Source organism: Pygocentrus nattereri, chromosome 10, assembly GCF_015220715.1.
Source record: "Pygocentrus nattereri isolate fPygNat1 chromosome 10, fPygNat1.pri, whole genome shotgun sequence".
Classification (NCBI taxonomy): Eukaryota; Metazoa; Chordata; class Actinopteri; order Characiformes; family Serrasalmidae; genus Pygocentrus; species Pygocentrus nattereri.
This window is the reverse complement of record NC_051220.1, coordinates 35,218,334-35,233,346: the sequence shown is the minus strand read 5'-3', so window position 1 is coordinate 35,233,346 and position 15,013 is coordinate 35,218,334. Positions and strand designations below refer to the sequence as shown.

General features: G+C 42.2%; 1 protein-coding gene across 3 annotated transcripts in view; it reads left to right on the top strand.

The window, feature by feature from the left end:
• Nucleotides 1-15,013, top strand: part of rbks (ribokinase) — a 48,792-nt gene that overhangs the window by 22,158 nt on the left and 11,621 nt on the right. For all 3 annotated transcript variants that reach the window (XM_017690764.2, XM_017690763.2, XM_017690762.2), the window contains exons 7-8: nucleotides 650-741; nucleotides 7,451-7,639. In XM_017690764.2, the coding sequence (XP_017546253.1) occupies nucleotides 650-741; nucleotides 7,451-7,639 (281 nt within the window). The remainder of the gene's footprint in view (nucleotides 1-649; nucleotides 742-7,450; nucleotides 7,640-15,013) is intronic.

Below are 15,013 nucleotides of genomic sequence, written 5' to 3'. Positions count from 1 at the left end.
GTCACTCTCTCCAAAATGGCAGCTTTTTAGGAGAAGCAAAAAACATCCTTAATGTTAATGTACATTAATATAATGGGATTTTATTCCAAGTGGACTATTTTTACTGGTCCATTCATCATACAGTACAAAAGGCAGCGACATTTCAAATGAAAAAAAAGGTTTTCTAGGTGACGATATGGATTATAGAATTAAGCTCATATATATTCTATGAAAAGGCTCTTAGTTTGCAAGTGCATTAACATACATTCATTGTGATGCATAGATGAGCTGTATATCAGCTTTCAGAAACGGGAAGTGTTGTTGCAGAAGGGGAAGGTGACGATGTTTTTGGTTGCCGCAGCTTCTTATGTGGTTCGCCGAGCGCTTTGCAAAGGACAGGGAAGTGACTACTCGTCACTTACATCATACCGAAACCACCGTTCTCGAGGGAATGGAGAAAGGCCGAGATCGAGTGAAATTTGTACAGGGAGCACCGACCAAGTTTCACACTGAGTACTGTGTGACGTACATGCGATGCATCATCTGCATCTGAACGGTCGTTTCCTTTCAAGTCATACCTGTAATGCGGCAGTGTCACATTAATGGTAGAAACCTTTTCTGAAATGAATAAGCAGCTTTGTCCTGAACTGACCTTTTGTGTTGTCCACAGTGAAGACCATATTCAACCCTGCCCCTGCCATTTCTGACCTCCATGCTGGCTTCTACAAAGCCTCTGACATCTTCTGCTGCAATGAGTCTGAGGTGAAACGCACAACACTTATACATGTTTTTGTGTGTGTGTATGTATGTATGCATGTATGCTAATCGGGCGGCACGGTGGCGTGGTGCATAGCGCTGTCGCCTCACAGCGAGGAGGGCCTGGGTTTGATTCCCCGGCCAGGCGGCCAGGGTCCTCTCTGTGTGGAGTTTGCATGTTCTCCCCGTGTCTGCGTGGGTTTCCTCCGGGTTCTCCGGTTTCCTCCCACAGTCCAAAGACATGCAGTCAGGCCAATTGGACATGCTAAATTGCCCCTAGGTGTGAGTGACTGTCTGTGTCTGTCTGTCTGCCCTGCGATGGACTGGCGACCTGTCCAGGGTGTATCCTGCCTTCCGCCCGAAGACTGCTGGGATAGGCTCCAGCATCCCCCCGCGACCCTGACGGAGAAGCGGCTTAGAAAATGGATGGATGGATGGATGGATATATTGCTAATCCTCATTGGTGTTACACATAAGAAAAGTAACACCTGAGACAATTTTAATGAAAAATGCATTTTACAAAATGGCTGTTACAGAGCATCAAACCACATGTCAATCATGGAATATCCACTAAAATATGTACATTACACACACACACACACAAACACTTTCTAATCCGTTTATCCTTCAGAGTCAGGGAGTAAGCTGGAGCCTATCCCAGTGGTCTTTGGGCAGAAGGCAGGAAACATCCTGGACAGGTCACCAGTCCATCGCAGGGCAGACAGACAGACAGACATGACTAAAACGTGTCATTTAATCCAATTGTATTCTGTTTTTTCAGTTAACTAAGAATAAAGTAGGTCACACCAGTGACTTTAACTAAAAGCTTCATATGAATTCATGAGCCGCATGAATACATTTCTGATAACTGAGAAGACACAGTGGACTTACCATGTGCTTTTCTTCATAGATCTTCAGAAAACGGGTCAAAAGATGTCAAGTGATGTCATCAGTGTGATTTTTATTTCAAAATAAGAGATTTGTTTGTTCCACAGTAACACCAGTGACACTCCCAGGGATCACAGCTTTCATTCTATATTTTATAATATTTATTCGTTTTTTGTTTTCTTTGTGTTTTGAATCATATATTTATTAAGTCATGTATAGATTATTGCAGTTAAAATAGCAGAAAAACATTTTTTGCCTCAAAATATGGCACTCACCCCTTACATGACTGTGAGGATGAGCACATCTGTGGTGCTTGGAATTCTATATAATTGATTTAAAACCAATATTGCTAAATTCATGGCTGTCGAAGGTGTAATTGTTAAAATAACATTATTTTTTTTTTTTTGGAGAAAAGTCAATGAGTGTTAATTAGGGCTGTTATTCCTGAAATTGTTAATTCCAAATTCCACATGACTGGAATCATGGGAGTTGATTGACAAGAGTCGACAATAATCTCGATTCCAGCAACCAAGAACTAGAAAAGGACAGCTAGCGTAATATGAAATACACCATTGTGATTAATAGCTTTAATGAGGGGATCTTGACATCTTAACTTAAAAGTTCTATTATTAGTTATTTCTCAAAGTCAGTCCTCGAAATATCGGTTTAATTATAATGGCTTATTTTGTCTTAGCAAGAAAATTTTAAGAGCTAACGGCAGCTGGATTAACCTAGCTGACTAATGGAGGCTGGCTGAGGTGTTCCTGATTCTTCTTGATCGGCTCTTTCACCTACGTAGATGTTTTAGAACTGGCCATGTTTGACTGCAAGCCTTTTTATTATTTTATTTTTAATTATACATTTTACTTTTTTTTTTCTTCCATTGTGTCCAAAGTAAAACACAGCTGAACCACTGATCCACTGATATGGGTCATTTTTCACACCAAGTATCTCATATTGTGTGCATGTGTGGCTGTGGGCAAACTTGAACAGCATTCTATGAAATGGATTTCAAAGCTTTGAGTTTGACTCTTGTTTCCCACATGAAATCAGAGATTCAACTCTTTGAGGATCAAATCCCAGCCCTAGTGTGAAGGTCTAGGGATACTCCTATACCATTTGTAGTTTCTAAGGCATAACAATAATACATACAGATATTCATTGCTCAGCAATTTATTGCCTACTTTAGCACTATGATAATATAGGCATGAATTTTGCACAGTGCTGATTGACTTTTCTTTTAAAAGCTTTTCTTGCTAGCTACATTGCATTGCTACATTATTTGTTAGCTACATTGGGCTAGTAGTTCCAGTGCAAAACTTAAGAACAATACCTTTGGTGGTTGGGATGGTGTAGTGGTTAACACCTCTGCCTTCTACACTGTAGACTGGGGTTCAATCCCCACCTGGGCAAAACACCCTGCACTATACCAATAAGAGTCCTTGGGCAAGACTCCTAACACCACCTTGGTCTATCTGTGTAAAATGATAAAATTGTAAGTTGCTCTGGATAAGAGCGTCAGCCAAATGCCATAAATGTAATGTAATCAAACGTGTCTTGGCTGGACAGCACACAATTCAGTCCAGGGAAATGTTTTTTTTTCTCTGAATTATTAGCTTAAGTGACGTTAAGCAAATAAAGTGATGCAACAAGTAGACTGAAATGTTCCCCTCAGGGTTTTGAATCAGTGGAGGTCACTGTGTTGAGACAGGCACAGAAGTAATTGTGCTACCTGGTCATGACCTGTAACAAAACAAGAGGCTGAAGATTTCTTGTCGACTGAGTGGGAAATGTAGGGGGGGTTGTTTCTCCCACTTACGGTAACTGGAGTGTTTGGAACCACCCTCCATCACACCTTTGGCTACACAAGATGACGGATGAGGGCTTGGATTGATGGGAAACAGTTAAAGAAAAAGAAAAAAAATTGGCTTCACAAAGAAAAACAGATGCATGGCCGGTGAGTCACTTTGGCCCGTGGCAAAAAAGGGCTGCTATGACTGGGAGCAGAAGCCGAGTGCTCCGTTAGGGCCACTTTGATGTGGCAGACAAGCTGGAGAGGGGAAAATGTACAGGTGGGACTTGAAAGTGAGAGCTCCACTGTACACATCACCCTTGGTCTTCCACACGCTCGCTGACAAATCTTTCTTTCATCCACTGACTTTAGTTGCAGCAGCAAAAGATGAATAATTGGGAGGCAGATAGATGAGTAATCTGAGTGACATTCTGTTCTGGCATAAAGTCAGATAGAGGTGTAAGGGCAGCATCTAAAATACACAAATATAAAAGGGTTGCTTTCTGCTGGGACTTCAAGCTCTCTGATGCGTATCTCCTCGCGTTTAAGTGATACCATGTAGTCTCCAGGTGTCTGTCTGTGTGGTCTGTGACAGCATCAGGGCAGAAAGCTTTGCTCTGCATAATGTCACCCTCAGATCAGGGTCATTCACCATGAAATGTTGCGTGGCTCCTGTCTGTTTAACATATAACAGGATGAGTTTTTATATGTATATCGCTGCTGTCAGAACGAAACGGCGCAGCTCTGAGATGGTAACTTTACAAGAGAAAGAAAAAAACATTCACTTTTAAGGTAAGTGAATGGAACCAGACTTGTTGTCCAAGCAATTATGGGTGACTTCTTTTGGTCCATTCATCATGGAATTTGCACACAATTTAAAGGGTGAAAGGCATTTTTATGTTATGTCAAAAAAAATGGAGATATGAGTTTCTGTTCCAACAGCAGCGATATGGTGTACATATAGTTAAGTGACCCTTATTAGTCCCACAACGGGTAAAATTCACCACCACATTTTAACATATCCATGTAGTGAAACACCACATACACACTAGCGAAGACACACACTAGGGGGCAGTGAGCAAACTTGCCCAGGGCAGTGGGCAGCATTATCCATGGCGGCCAGGGAGCAGTTAGGGGTCAGGTGTCTTGCTCAAGGTGATGTACTAACAGCTGAGGGGATTGAACCGGCAACCTTCAGGTCACAAGACTGGTTCCCTAACCTCCAGCCCACATATGGTATATGCTCAATCTTAGTAATGCACTCCTAAATATGGTGATAAAAAACATATTTTTTCCAGCAAATATTGTAACTCGATCAGTCTATATTGCAATTTTAATGCTTTTATTAAGCCTTATCACACCTGTAGAAGGCATTTATAGTTGCACTGTGTAAGTTTTGTTAAGGATGAAAGAAGTCACATTACTGATTACTGAGTCAGGAGAAAAAAAAAACATGCCGCTCTCTAAAGCTTGAAATAGGAATGTAAAACTCTGAGGCATTGGGTCCGATTTCACAGAGGCTATTCAGACCACGTTCATCTGCTCAGGAAAGTACAATCTGCATTACAGAGTGTTCTCCCGCATATCCAACATTCTTTGACCAATATATCCACTATTCCTCCTCAACACATTCAACCTGGCCTCTCTGGCTTTATCTCCAAATTGCTCCACCTTCACTGTCCCTCTGATTTCCTTATTTCTAATCTTGTCCATCCTTGTCACTCACAACGGAAATCTCAGCATCTTCATCTCCACCACCTCCAGCTCAGCCTCCTGTCTTTTAGACAGAGCCACAGTTTCCAAACCATACATCATAGCAGGACGCACTACTGTCTTGTAACCCTTCCCTTTCACTCTTGCTGCTATCCTTCTGTCACACGTCAGCCCTGACAGCCGTCTCCACCCACTCCATCCTGCCTGCACCCTCTTCTTCACCTCTTTTCTACACTGTCCATTGCTCTGGATGGTTGACCCAAGATATTTGAAGTCATCCACCTTTACGACCTCTACTCCTTGCATCTTCACCTTTCCACCTGCCTCCCTCTCATTCACCCACATGTATTCTGTCTTATTTCTACTGACCTTCATTCCTCTCCAGTGCAAACCTCCACCTCTCCAGATTCTCTTCCACTTGCTCTCTACTCTCACCACAAATTACAATGTCATCTGCAAACATCATGGTCCATGGAGCCTCCTGCCTGACCTCATCTGTCAACCTTTCCATCACCATTGCAAACAAGAAGGGGCTCAAAGCTGATCCCTGTTGTAACCCCACCTTCACCTTGAAACCATTTGTCACCCCAACTGCACAACTCACCACTGTCTCACTATCCCCATACATGTCCTGCACCACCCTAACATACTTTTCAGCTACACCTGACTTCCTCATACAGTACCACAGTTCCTGTCTTGGCACCCTATCATATGCCTTCTCTAGATCCACAAAGACACAATGTAGCTCCTTCTGACCTTCTCTGCACTTTTTCTTAGCTGCCTTCTTCTTCTGAATACTCTCCTGGACTTCCTCATTCCACCACCAACTTTCGTTGTCTTCTTTCCTCTGACCAGACGAAACACCCAACACATTCTTGCCAGTTTCTCTCACCACCTTAGCTGTATTTTCCCAGTCCTCAGGTAGCTCCTCACTGCCCCCAAGGGCCTGTTGCAATTTTTCCCTGAACTGCCTGCAACCATCCTCCTCCTTCAGCTTCCACCATCTAATCTTTGGCTCTGTCTTCACGCTCTTCCTCTTCTTTGTTTCTAACCTCATTCTACAGACAACCACCCTATGCTGCCTTGCTACACTTTCCCCTGGCACCACTTTACAATCTCCAATCTCCTTTAGGTGGCATCTCCTGCTAAGGATATAATCCACCTATGTGCACCTCCCTCCACTCTTGTATGTCACCCTGTGTTCTTCCCTCTTCTGAAAATACGTGTTCACCACAGCCATTTCCATTCTCTTTGCAAAATCTACAACCACCTGACCTTCCGCATTTCTATCTTTCACACCATACATACCCAGCATCTCCTCTGTTCCCTTCACCAACATGTCCATTGAAGTCTGCACCAATCACCAATCTCTCCTCTCTAGGGATACCATCTACCATTTCATCCATCTTACTCCAAAATTCCTCTTTCCTCTAACTGACAACCAACCTGTGGTGCATATGAACTGACCACATTCAAAATTACACCATCAACCTCCAACTTCAGGCCCATGATCCTGTCTGACACTCTCTTTACATCCAGAACACTTTTCACAAGCTGTTCCTTTAGGATTATCCCTACTCCATTTCTCTTCCTCTCTACACCATGATAGAACAGTTTGAATCCACCTCCAATGTTCCTGGCCTTGCTTCCTTTCCATCTGGTCTCCTGAACACACAGAATATCTACCATCCTTCTCTCCATCATGTCTGCAAGCTCTCTGCCTTTACCAGTCATTGGTAAACTTTACCAGTCATCCCTATGTTCAGAGTCCCTACTCTAACCTCCACACTCCTGCCTTTCCTTCTCTCTCGCTGCCTTCTAACCCGCCTTCCTCCTCTCCTCTTTGATGGTCTTCGACCTACAGTAGTCCAATTTCCACCGGTAACCTGCTGGTCAACAGCACCGGAGGCAGTCATTGTTAACCTGGGCCTCGACCGATCCGGTATGACAATCATATTTGTGATCCACATGATAGTTTTGGCACAAGTTTTACGCCGGATACCCTTCCTGACGCAACCCTCATCATTTATCCGGGCTTGGGACCGGCACCAGAAGTACACAAAGTACACCCCTGATGGCTGGTTTATTAAGTATTAAGTAGTTTATTAAGTTTATTAAGTACTGCACATAACTCTGTATAAAAATCCATAAAAAGTGCTGTAATTTCTACATGGTAAAACTAAAATGTTTAAAAATACCCATTATTAAAATCTGAGAATGAGCACTTCAAACACATAGTATAAAAATAGCTACAAAAAGCTTACTGTAGTTCAGGAAGTAAAGTCTCTCTGGCTAACTGGGCAGTGTATTTCCACCCTGTAGGCTGAGCTGCTGACAGGATGTCCAGTAGCGTCGGTGGAGGATGCGGGGCGCGTAGGCCTGGAGCTGCTGAAGAGAGGATGTGCTTCAGTCATCATTACTCTGGGCCCTCAGGGCTGCGTGGTGCTGCAGTCCAAAGATCCAGCTCCAAAACATGTCCCCACAACCAAGGTCACCAGCGTGGACACTACGGTAAGAGTCAGACCCCCAGGCTACTCAGCTCTGTGGCCCACCCACACCACTAGTTAGATACTGTATCACTGCAGGAGATTGGATGGGCTCAGTTGAAGGAATGTAACCTAATGTCCATCAGCTGGAGTCAACACTTTCAGTGTGTTTCTCTGGACTTAACAATGGAAGAGAAAATCAGTTGGTTTGAAACAGACTCATGACAGAAGCCAGTGGGCTGGAGGTGAAGCATCAAAAGGTATAAATAGATATGGCAACGTTATGCAAGCTTTGTTAAAATATAACAATGCTATATGAACTATAGTTTATGTTTGAAATGCCCTGTCGTGGGAAATCATGCCAAACGGTGTCAGATAACATGACAATGACAAATGCTCTCTTATGGCCTCCTTTTATAATGAATTATGGATGAAGATGCTGTATCAGAACATATTGGATTAATTGTAAGTGAAGAACATGATTAAGACGCGCTGGTGAGTGCTTACTATACTCCGTACTCCTCATTGATCTAAAGAACCATTCTCTGAGCTGAATAACCCACAGGGACTACAGTTGCCGTTCACAATAAATGGCGTTCCATACGAGTCATTCAGTATGTAAGTATTGTATTTTGCATCGCTGGCTGCGCAATTCAGAAATTCAGAATACTTCACGTCTGCAAACATATTACCTTTGGTAGGACTGTTTGAACACTTGCTTTTGCATTTTTCTGGGGGAAAAAAATCAAAATCTGAATGATAATTATATTTCACACTTGTCATAATTACATTAGGTATAAATTTATGCATTAGCTTCACAATTCTATGTATAAACAAGCACAGGCTTAATTTTGGTTGTGGTTCCTCTGGTTTCCCCACTGATAGCAATCTATGAAAGAGATGACTCATTTCACAATGTGCTTTTGGTGAGTTTTGCGTCATACCACTTCACATTTCCTGTTCTTATGTTCTATTGTCGTTTCTGCAACACAGGTAGCATTATAGGGAAGAAGCGGAGTCAAATTGTATCTCAATTACAGTTGTCTTAGTTGTAACTGAGACAGGTGTGGTCTTTCCGTTTTGTGAGAGAGAGGAAAACTATTGTGGAAAATGAGGGTCAACACCCTGGCATGATGTAATTTATGATAACAAAATCATTTTTGGACTAGGGATTGTGGTTATTGTGTCATCAAGGTGTGATTGCATTTACATTCACTACATGGCTGTGTATTTAAATAAGCACATTCATAAAGTAGCAGCACTGCTGTGTCTGATCCACTCGTACCAGCACAACACACACTAACACACCACCACAACGTCAGTGTTACCGCAGTGCTGAGAATGATCCACCACCCAAATAATACCTGCTCTGTGAGGGTCCATGGGGGTCCTTACCACTGAAGAACATGGTCATAGGGGTCTAACAATGTATGCAGAGAAGCAGATGGACTACAGTGTTTAATTGTAGAACTGCAAAGTGCACCTATATAGTTAGTGGAGCTGATAAAATGGACAATGAGTGTAGAAACAAGGAGGTGGTCATAATGTTATGCCTGATCGGTGTATTTCATTATGGTTTGACAAAGTACTAAGAACAATGGATAGTGTGTAATGATCAAAATCCAATACCCAAAATCGAGTGGTTGTTTTTTCACAGTCAGGGGCCTCTCTTTGGACCCCCTTATCCCTTGTAAAGTAACTGCTTGAACTGTTGTTAAAAAAGCTTTTAGTTTTATGCCTGGCCCATACTATAGGATTTTAGGATTCCTGGCCAATGCTGAAAATGTGACCACACACATAATGACATTTTTAACCAATTGTTGTTAGTCATTAAAGTCCACACTACACGACCTGCCGTGAATAAAACACCACAGATTATGCACATGAACAAGGTTTGCGACCAATGGTTCCGATTATTAAAACCTCTTGCGAATTTCTACACTGTGAGATTTCTCGCAAGCTAATGTGACTAGATCTAAACAAATATGGCAGATGACGGCGAGGCTATTGGCAAATTACTTGCTGTGCTGGTGATGTGTGCCTTCTAAACAGGAAAAGCGTTCAGCTCAGCTCTCGTTGGTTGATGCTCCTTCAGGCATGACGTCAACATTGCGTTTCACACCCAAGAATCAGCATCCACCCCACACTACAGGATACTGAGTATGAAATTTTGAACATGTTTAATATTTACAATTCATTAGCATTGGTTAGCGTCTTGGGCAGCACGGTGGTGCAGAGGCAAGGAGGGCCTGGGTTCAATTCCCCAGCCACACTCCTTTCTGTGTGGAGTTTGCATGTTCTCCCCGTGTCTGTGTGGGTTTCCTCCGAGTACTCCAGCTTCCCCACAGTCCAAAGACATGCAGTCAGGCCAGTTGGACATGGTAAATTGCCCCTAGGTTTGAGTGAATGTGTATGTACAGTTGTGTTCAAAATTATTCAACCCCCACTGCAGTAAAGTGTTTTAGCAAGTTTGACATTTATTTTTTATCTTGTTCAGATCAAATAAGGACTTGTATAATAGACAAATACAACTTAAATTACAACATTTTTTCTAATATACCAACAAATGTCCTTTTTGTGATTTCCTCATTGACAATTATTATTCAACCCCTTAAAGATTACCACTCAAGAACAGGTTTCAATCAGGCGTTGAAAGCACCTGTAGATGTAAACAGAACCATAACGAACAGCAATTAAGCAGTTTTAAAAGGATTGAGATACTCAGTTCCTTCTAGACAGTTAATGGTGTCTTTGCAACATGCTGAAGTCAATGGTCAAAAGAAGTCAAGAGAGTAGGTAATTTCTCTTCATAAGCAAGGATATGGATATAAAAAGATAGCAAAGACATTAAACATTTCAAGAGACACAATTGGAAGCATAATTCGCAAGTTTAAAGCTAAAGGCACAGCGGAAACGCTACCTGGGCGTGGCAGAAAAAGGATGCTGTCGGCGACTGCTGTCCGGTACCTGAAACAAAAGGTGGAGAAAAATCCCCGGCTGACAGCTGAGGAACTGCGACAGTCAGGGAGCTACTCAGGTTTCAGCCCAGACAATAAGGCACACACTGCGAGTTGAAGGCCTCCATGCCAGAACTCCCAGGCGCACCCCCCTGCTAACTCCAAAGCACGAGAAGAGTCGACTCCAGTATGCCAAAACCCATGTGGACAAATCACAAACGTTTTGGGATACTGTTCTCTGGAGTGACGAGACAAAATTGGAACTCTTTGGGCCTATGGCTCAACGGTATGTCTGGAGGAGGAAGAACGAGGCCTATACAGAAAAGAACACCTTGACTTCTGTGAAGCATAGAGGTGGGTCACTCATGCTCTGGGGCTGTTTTGCTGCTTCAGGTACAGAGAATCTCCACCATGTGGAAGGTATCATGAATTCAGTTAACTACCAGGAGATCTTGGGTGGAAACTTCATGCAGTCAGTGACAAAGCTGAAGCTTCGGAGACGTTGGACCTTCCAACAGGACAACGATCCCAAGCATACCTCCAGTTCTCCCTTGGCTTGGTTGCAGAAGAAGGGCTTCTGGAAGATTCTGGAGTGGCCATCGCAATCGCCCGACTTAAATCCCATAGAAAATCTCTGGTGGGACTTGAAGAAGGCAGTTGCAGTACACAAACCCAAGAATGTCAATGAACTGGAGGCCTTTGCCCATGAAGAATGGGCTAAGATACCTGTTGATCACTGCAAGAAACTTGTCAAGCTATGTTTCACGTCTGAAGGACATTATTACTGCCAAAGGGGGTTGTACTAAGTATTAATGATGTATGTGACGAAGGGGTTGAATAATTTTGTCAATGAGGAAATCACAAAAAGGACATTGGTTGGTATATTAGAAAAAATATTGTTGTAATTTAAGTTGCATTTGTCTGTTATACAGGTCCTTATTTGATCTGATTATGAACAAGATAAAAAATAAAGGTCAAACTTGCTAAAACACTTTATTGCAGTTGGGGTTGAATAATTTTGAACACAACTGTATGTCTTTCTGTCTGTTTGCCCTGCGATGGACTGGCGACTTGTCCAGGGTGTGTCCTGCCTTCTGCCCAGTGTCAGCTAGGATAGGCTCCACGGCTTTGAAGATGTGTGTGTGTGTGTGTGTGTGTGTGTGTGTGTGTGTGGCTAGCATTTCTGTCATACAATCCACAGACTAGCCAACCATTGTTTTGCTTCTTTCTTTTAAACAGCGCGTTTACTGCATAGTCGTGTCTCAAAGCTGTCAAGGCAGAAGAGATCTTCTTAGCACTGATGTACAAAGGCTCCTCTTCATTGTGTTCACTCATGCACACTTAAGACGATCTGAACAGGGTGTACTGGCGCGTCACACCTTCATGATGTAAGCAACACGACACATTTAAATGTTATGTTTAAAAAATAGTGTTAAACGTTAAGTAAACTTTACATTTTAACATCCTTCAGTGATGTATATGAATTGCAGTCTTCCTCAGCTACATACTTAGCTTTGCAACACGGCTCATGTAGGCACTTCATCTCTGTCAGACTTTTTTTTCTATCCTAACGAAAAGCTTTTTTCAAGCTGCGTCGAACCTGACAGTTAATAACGAAAACCAAACTAAAATTCTCTTCTACGTCTTGAGACTTTACTCATGACCATCTTCTGGGTATTCACTTCAGCTCTTCCACCACTTGTGATCTTCCACTCACAAAGGAGAAGGGAAATCGAAAAGATAATCAGTCTAGTTCTGTTATACTGCCAGCCACAAGAGCATTAGTGAGATCAGGTACCGATGTTGGATCATTAGGTCTGGATCACAAACTGCACTTCAACTCATTTTAACTTTACAGTTCAAACGCTGCATCAGGTCAATAAAGAACCCATTTCACCTTCTTCCACCAGTTTGTTTAAACATTAGCATTTAATCATTTGTAGCATCTCTATTTTTCTTACCGTCACCATATAAAATGTAAGGACTCTCCAGTCCTCTGGCACTGCACATCACAGAAGGAGAACCAGAAGATTCACAACTTTTTATTTATCAACCACTGTTCAGTGTGAAAGGCACATCTTTCCTGTAAGCATGAGAGAACGCTTCTGGAGATCAGCAGATGAGACCGAATGCCTCTAAATGCCTCTTTTTAACAATGTAAACTGCAGGACTGTTCCAAAATAAGAGACCACACTTCCTTTAATTTCCAGACAACATAGTCATTAAGTACAAGTTATTTCTTTTTTGCAATGATTGCATAGAAGTTAATCCACTTGCATACAGAAAGTCAAAGAAAAAAAAAACAGGAGCTTCCAAAACTGAAGATCAAAATAAAATCATTCAAAACTTCACATCCGAAAAATTTCTGTCCATCCTTCCACTGTGGAAAAACAACTTAGCGCTGTGGGTCTGAAAGGATGTGTAGCTTTCAAGAAGCTCTTACTGAAAAAAGGAAAGGTGACAAATAAAGAAATTCAAACAAAACAAAGAAGCTGCTGGTGTTCACAGAATACACTGACCATCTCAAAGTCCAGACCTCAACATCACGGAATGTGTTTGAGATGATGTGGATTATGAGAAGCAGAAAGTGCAACCAACTTCTAAGAACTGAACTTTGGAAGTATGGAAAAATGTCCCTGCAGATTTCTTTGAAAAGCTGAAAACAAGTATTCTTAAATTAATTTACAAATTAATTTCAATACTCAAACTGTTAGTGAAATTTAGTTGTTAAAGCTTCACTGCAATGTTCTGTTGGATATATGTCTTCTGTTTTTCCCTGATGCTGAACATAAATAACTTGTCCTTGATTTTGTTGTTTTGACTGGAAATTTGATAAGTGAAGGGTGGCCTCTGACTTTTGTTTATCACTGTACATCCCACATGCTGTCAGCTTGGTACAGTGTGTATGCCCAAACATTTAGTATTTATTTTTATTTATTTTATTTTATTTATTGGCTTATTGGTTTATAGTTTTATAGGGTTTGGCGGTCTAAGATTTACCATGGGGATATGAAGCAATGCACAAAATCAGGCTAGACGTATTGCGCATCATAAGAATTACTGTTTTTTGACAGGTATAATGACACACTTTAATCAAGCGGTAGATTATATTGCAGCTTAGTGGAGGAGGGGGTAATTTGGAGTTCCATATAAAAGGCATTGTTCAACTTATTACAGAATATTGCTTTAATAACAATTTACCTCACTATTCAAAAGCTTCTAACTAGTTTACCATTTGGCCCAGACTGGTTTGAATCATTTTGTCGGACCTGTCAGATGGGACAGTAGCTTAAGTGCATGTTATTATTATGCTGCTCTGTGTCCATAACACTGTAATGTAAACTTTAAAACAGCGGGTGCTGAATGAGGAGTAAATGTATGTCATTATGCTTTGATTGGTGACCGCAATTCTTTGCCATAACAGCAATGATCTGTAGCTTCTCTTCTAAACTTCTCTCTCTTTATCACACAGACACAAATAAACATTCGGGTATTTACCTTTTAATAGGGCTCTATCTCTTTCATCTGTGTAAACATTCAAACACACAAGCTTTACCATCCAAACACCCAAACAGCCTATGAACTGGAGTACCGTTGGGGGCGAAACGCCCCCCCCATCCCCAGTGACTCACCGTTCAGCATTGCTCCAGTCAGCGGCCGGCTGCCTGGCTGTGGTTTCCACAGCACTGTGGGCCTGCTCCCGCACACTTTCATGACCCATAAATCCTGAGTTGTTTAACTCTTTTGGATGCCCTGATCCCTCTTCCAGTAAGCCCTGTTTTCCCCCAGCTGTTAAAAAAACATGAGTGGGCGAATGCCAGATTTAATCTGAACGGCTAGACAAGACCAAGACACGTTTCTGTCTGTGTATTTTTAAGGACTTGCACACGTTTTTTAAAGCAGAAAACTACTCCACGTCTACTTTTCCGCTTCCGATCAGATGATCCTTTGAATGAACAGGTCACCGAGGCTATCGTCGGCACTCAGCGGTGTCGGTTTAGCTGCGTTTATGTGTAAGTGTCTTTGCTCAGCGTGGGACGGTGTTAAAATGGAGCAGGTTAAAGTTTAGCCAGGGCAACTGTACCGTGAGTCACAGTACATACCGCCGTTGTCTATGCCTCAGCCTTCATCCAGCGTATTCTGCCATGTCACTGAAAGAATGCTGTGTGCTCGAATCTGTCTCATTCTTCACTGCTGAGCAGTTTCTCTGTGATCTCATCCTTTTTTGTTGGTATTTCGTGGAATGACCTGTGATTTTCAAAACTGTGACTCAGGCCTTCTTGTGTTGCAGCACAGCTATTTCACATTTGCCGAGTCGCAGCACTAAGGTTCGCAGATGCACAAACCGTTTCTGAGAGGGGCTCGCACACTTCTGAAATATTATCCGCTCGCAGCGTGTTGGATTAAACACTACTCCGCTGTTCCCTGCTAAGCATAATAGA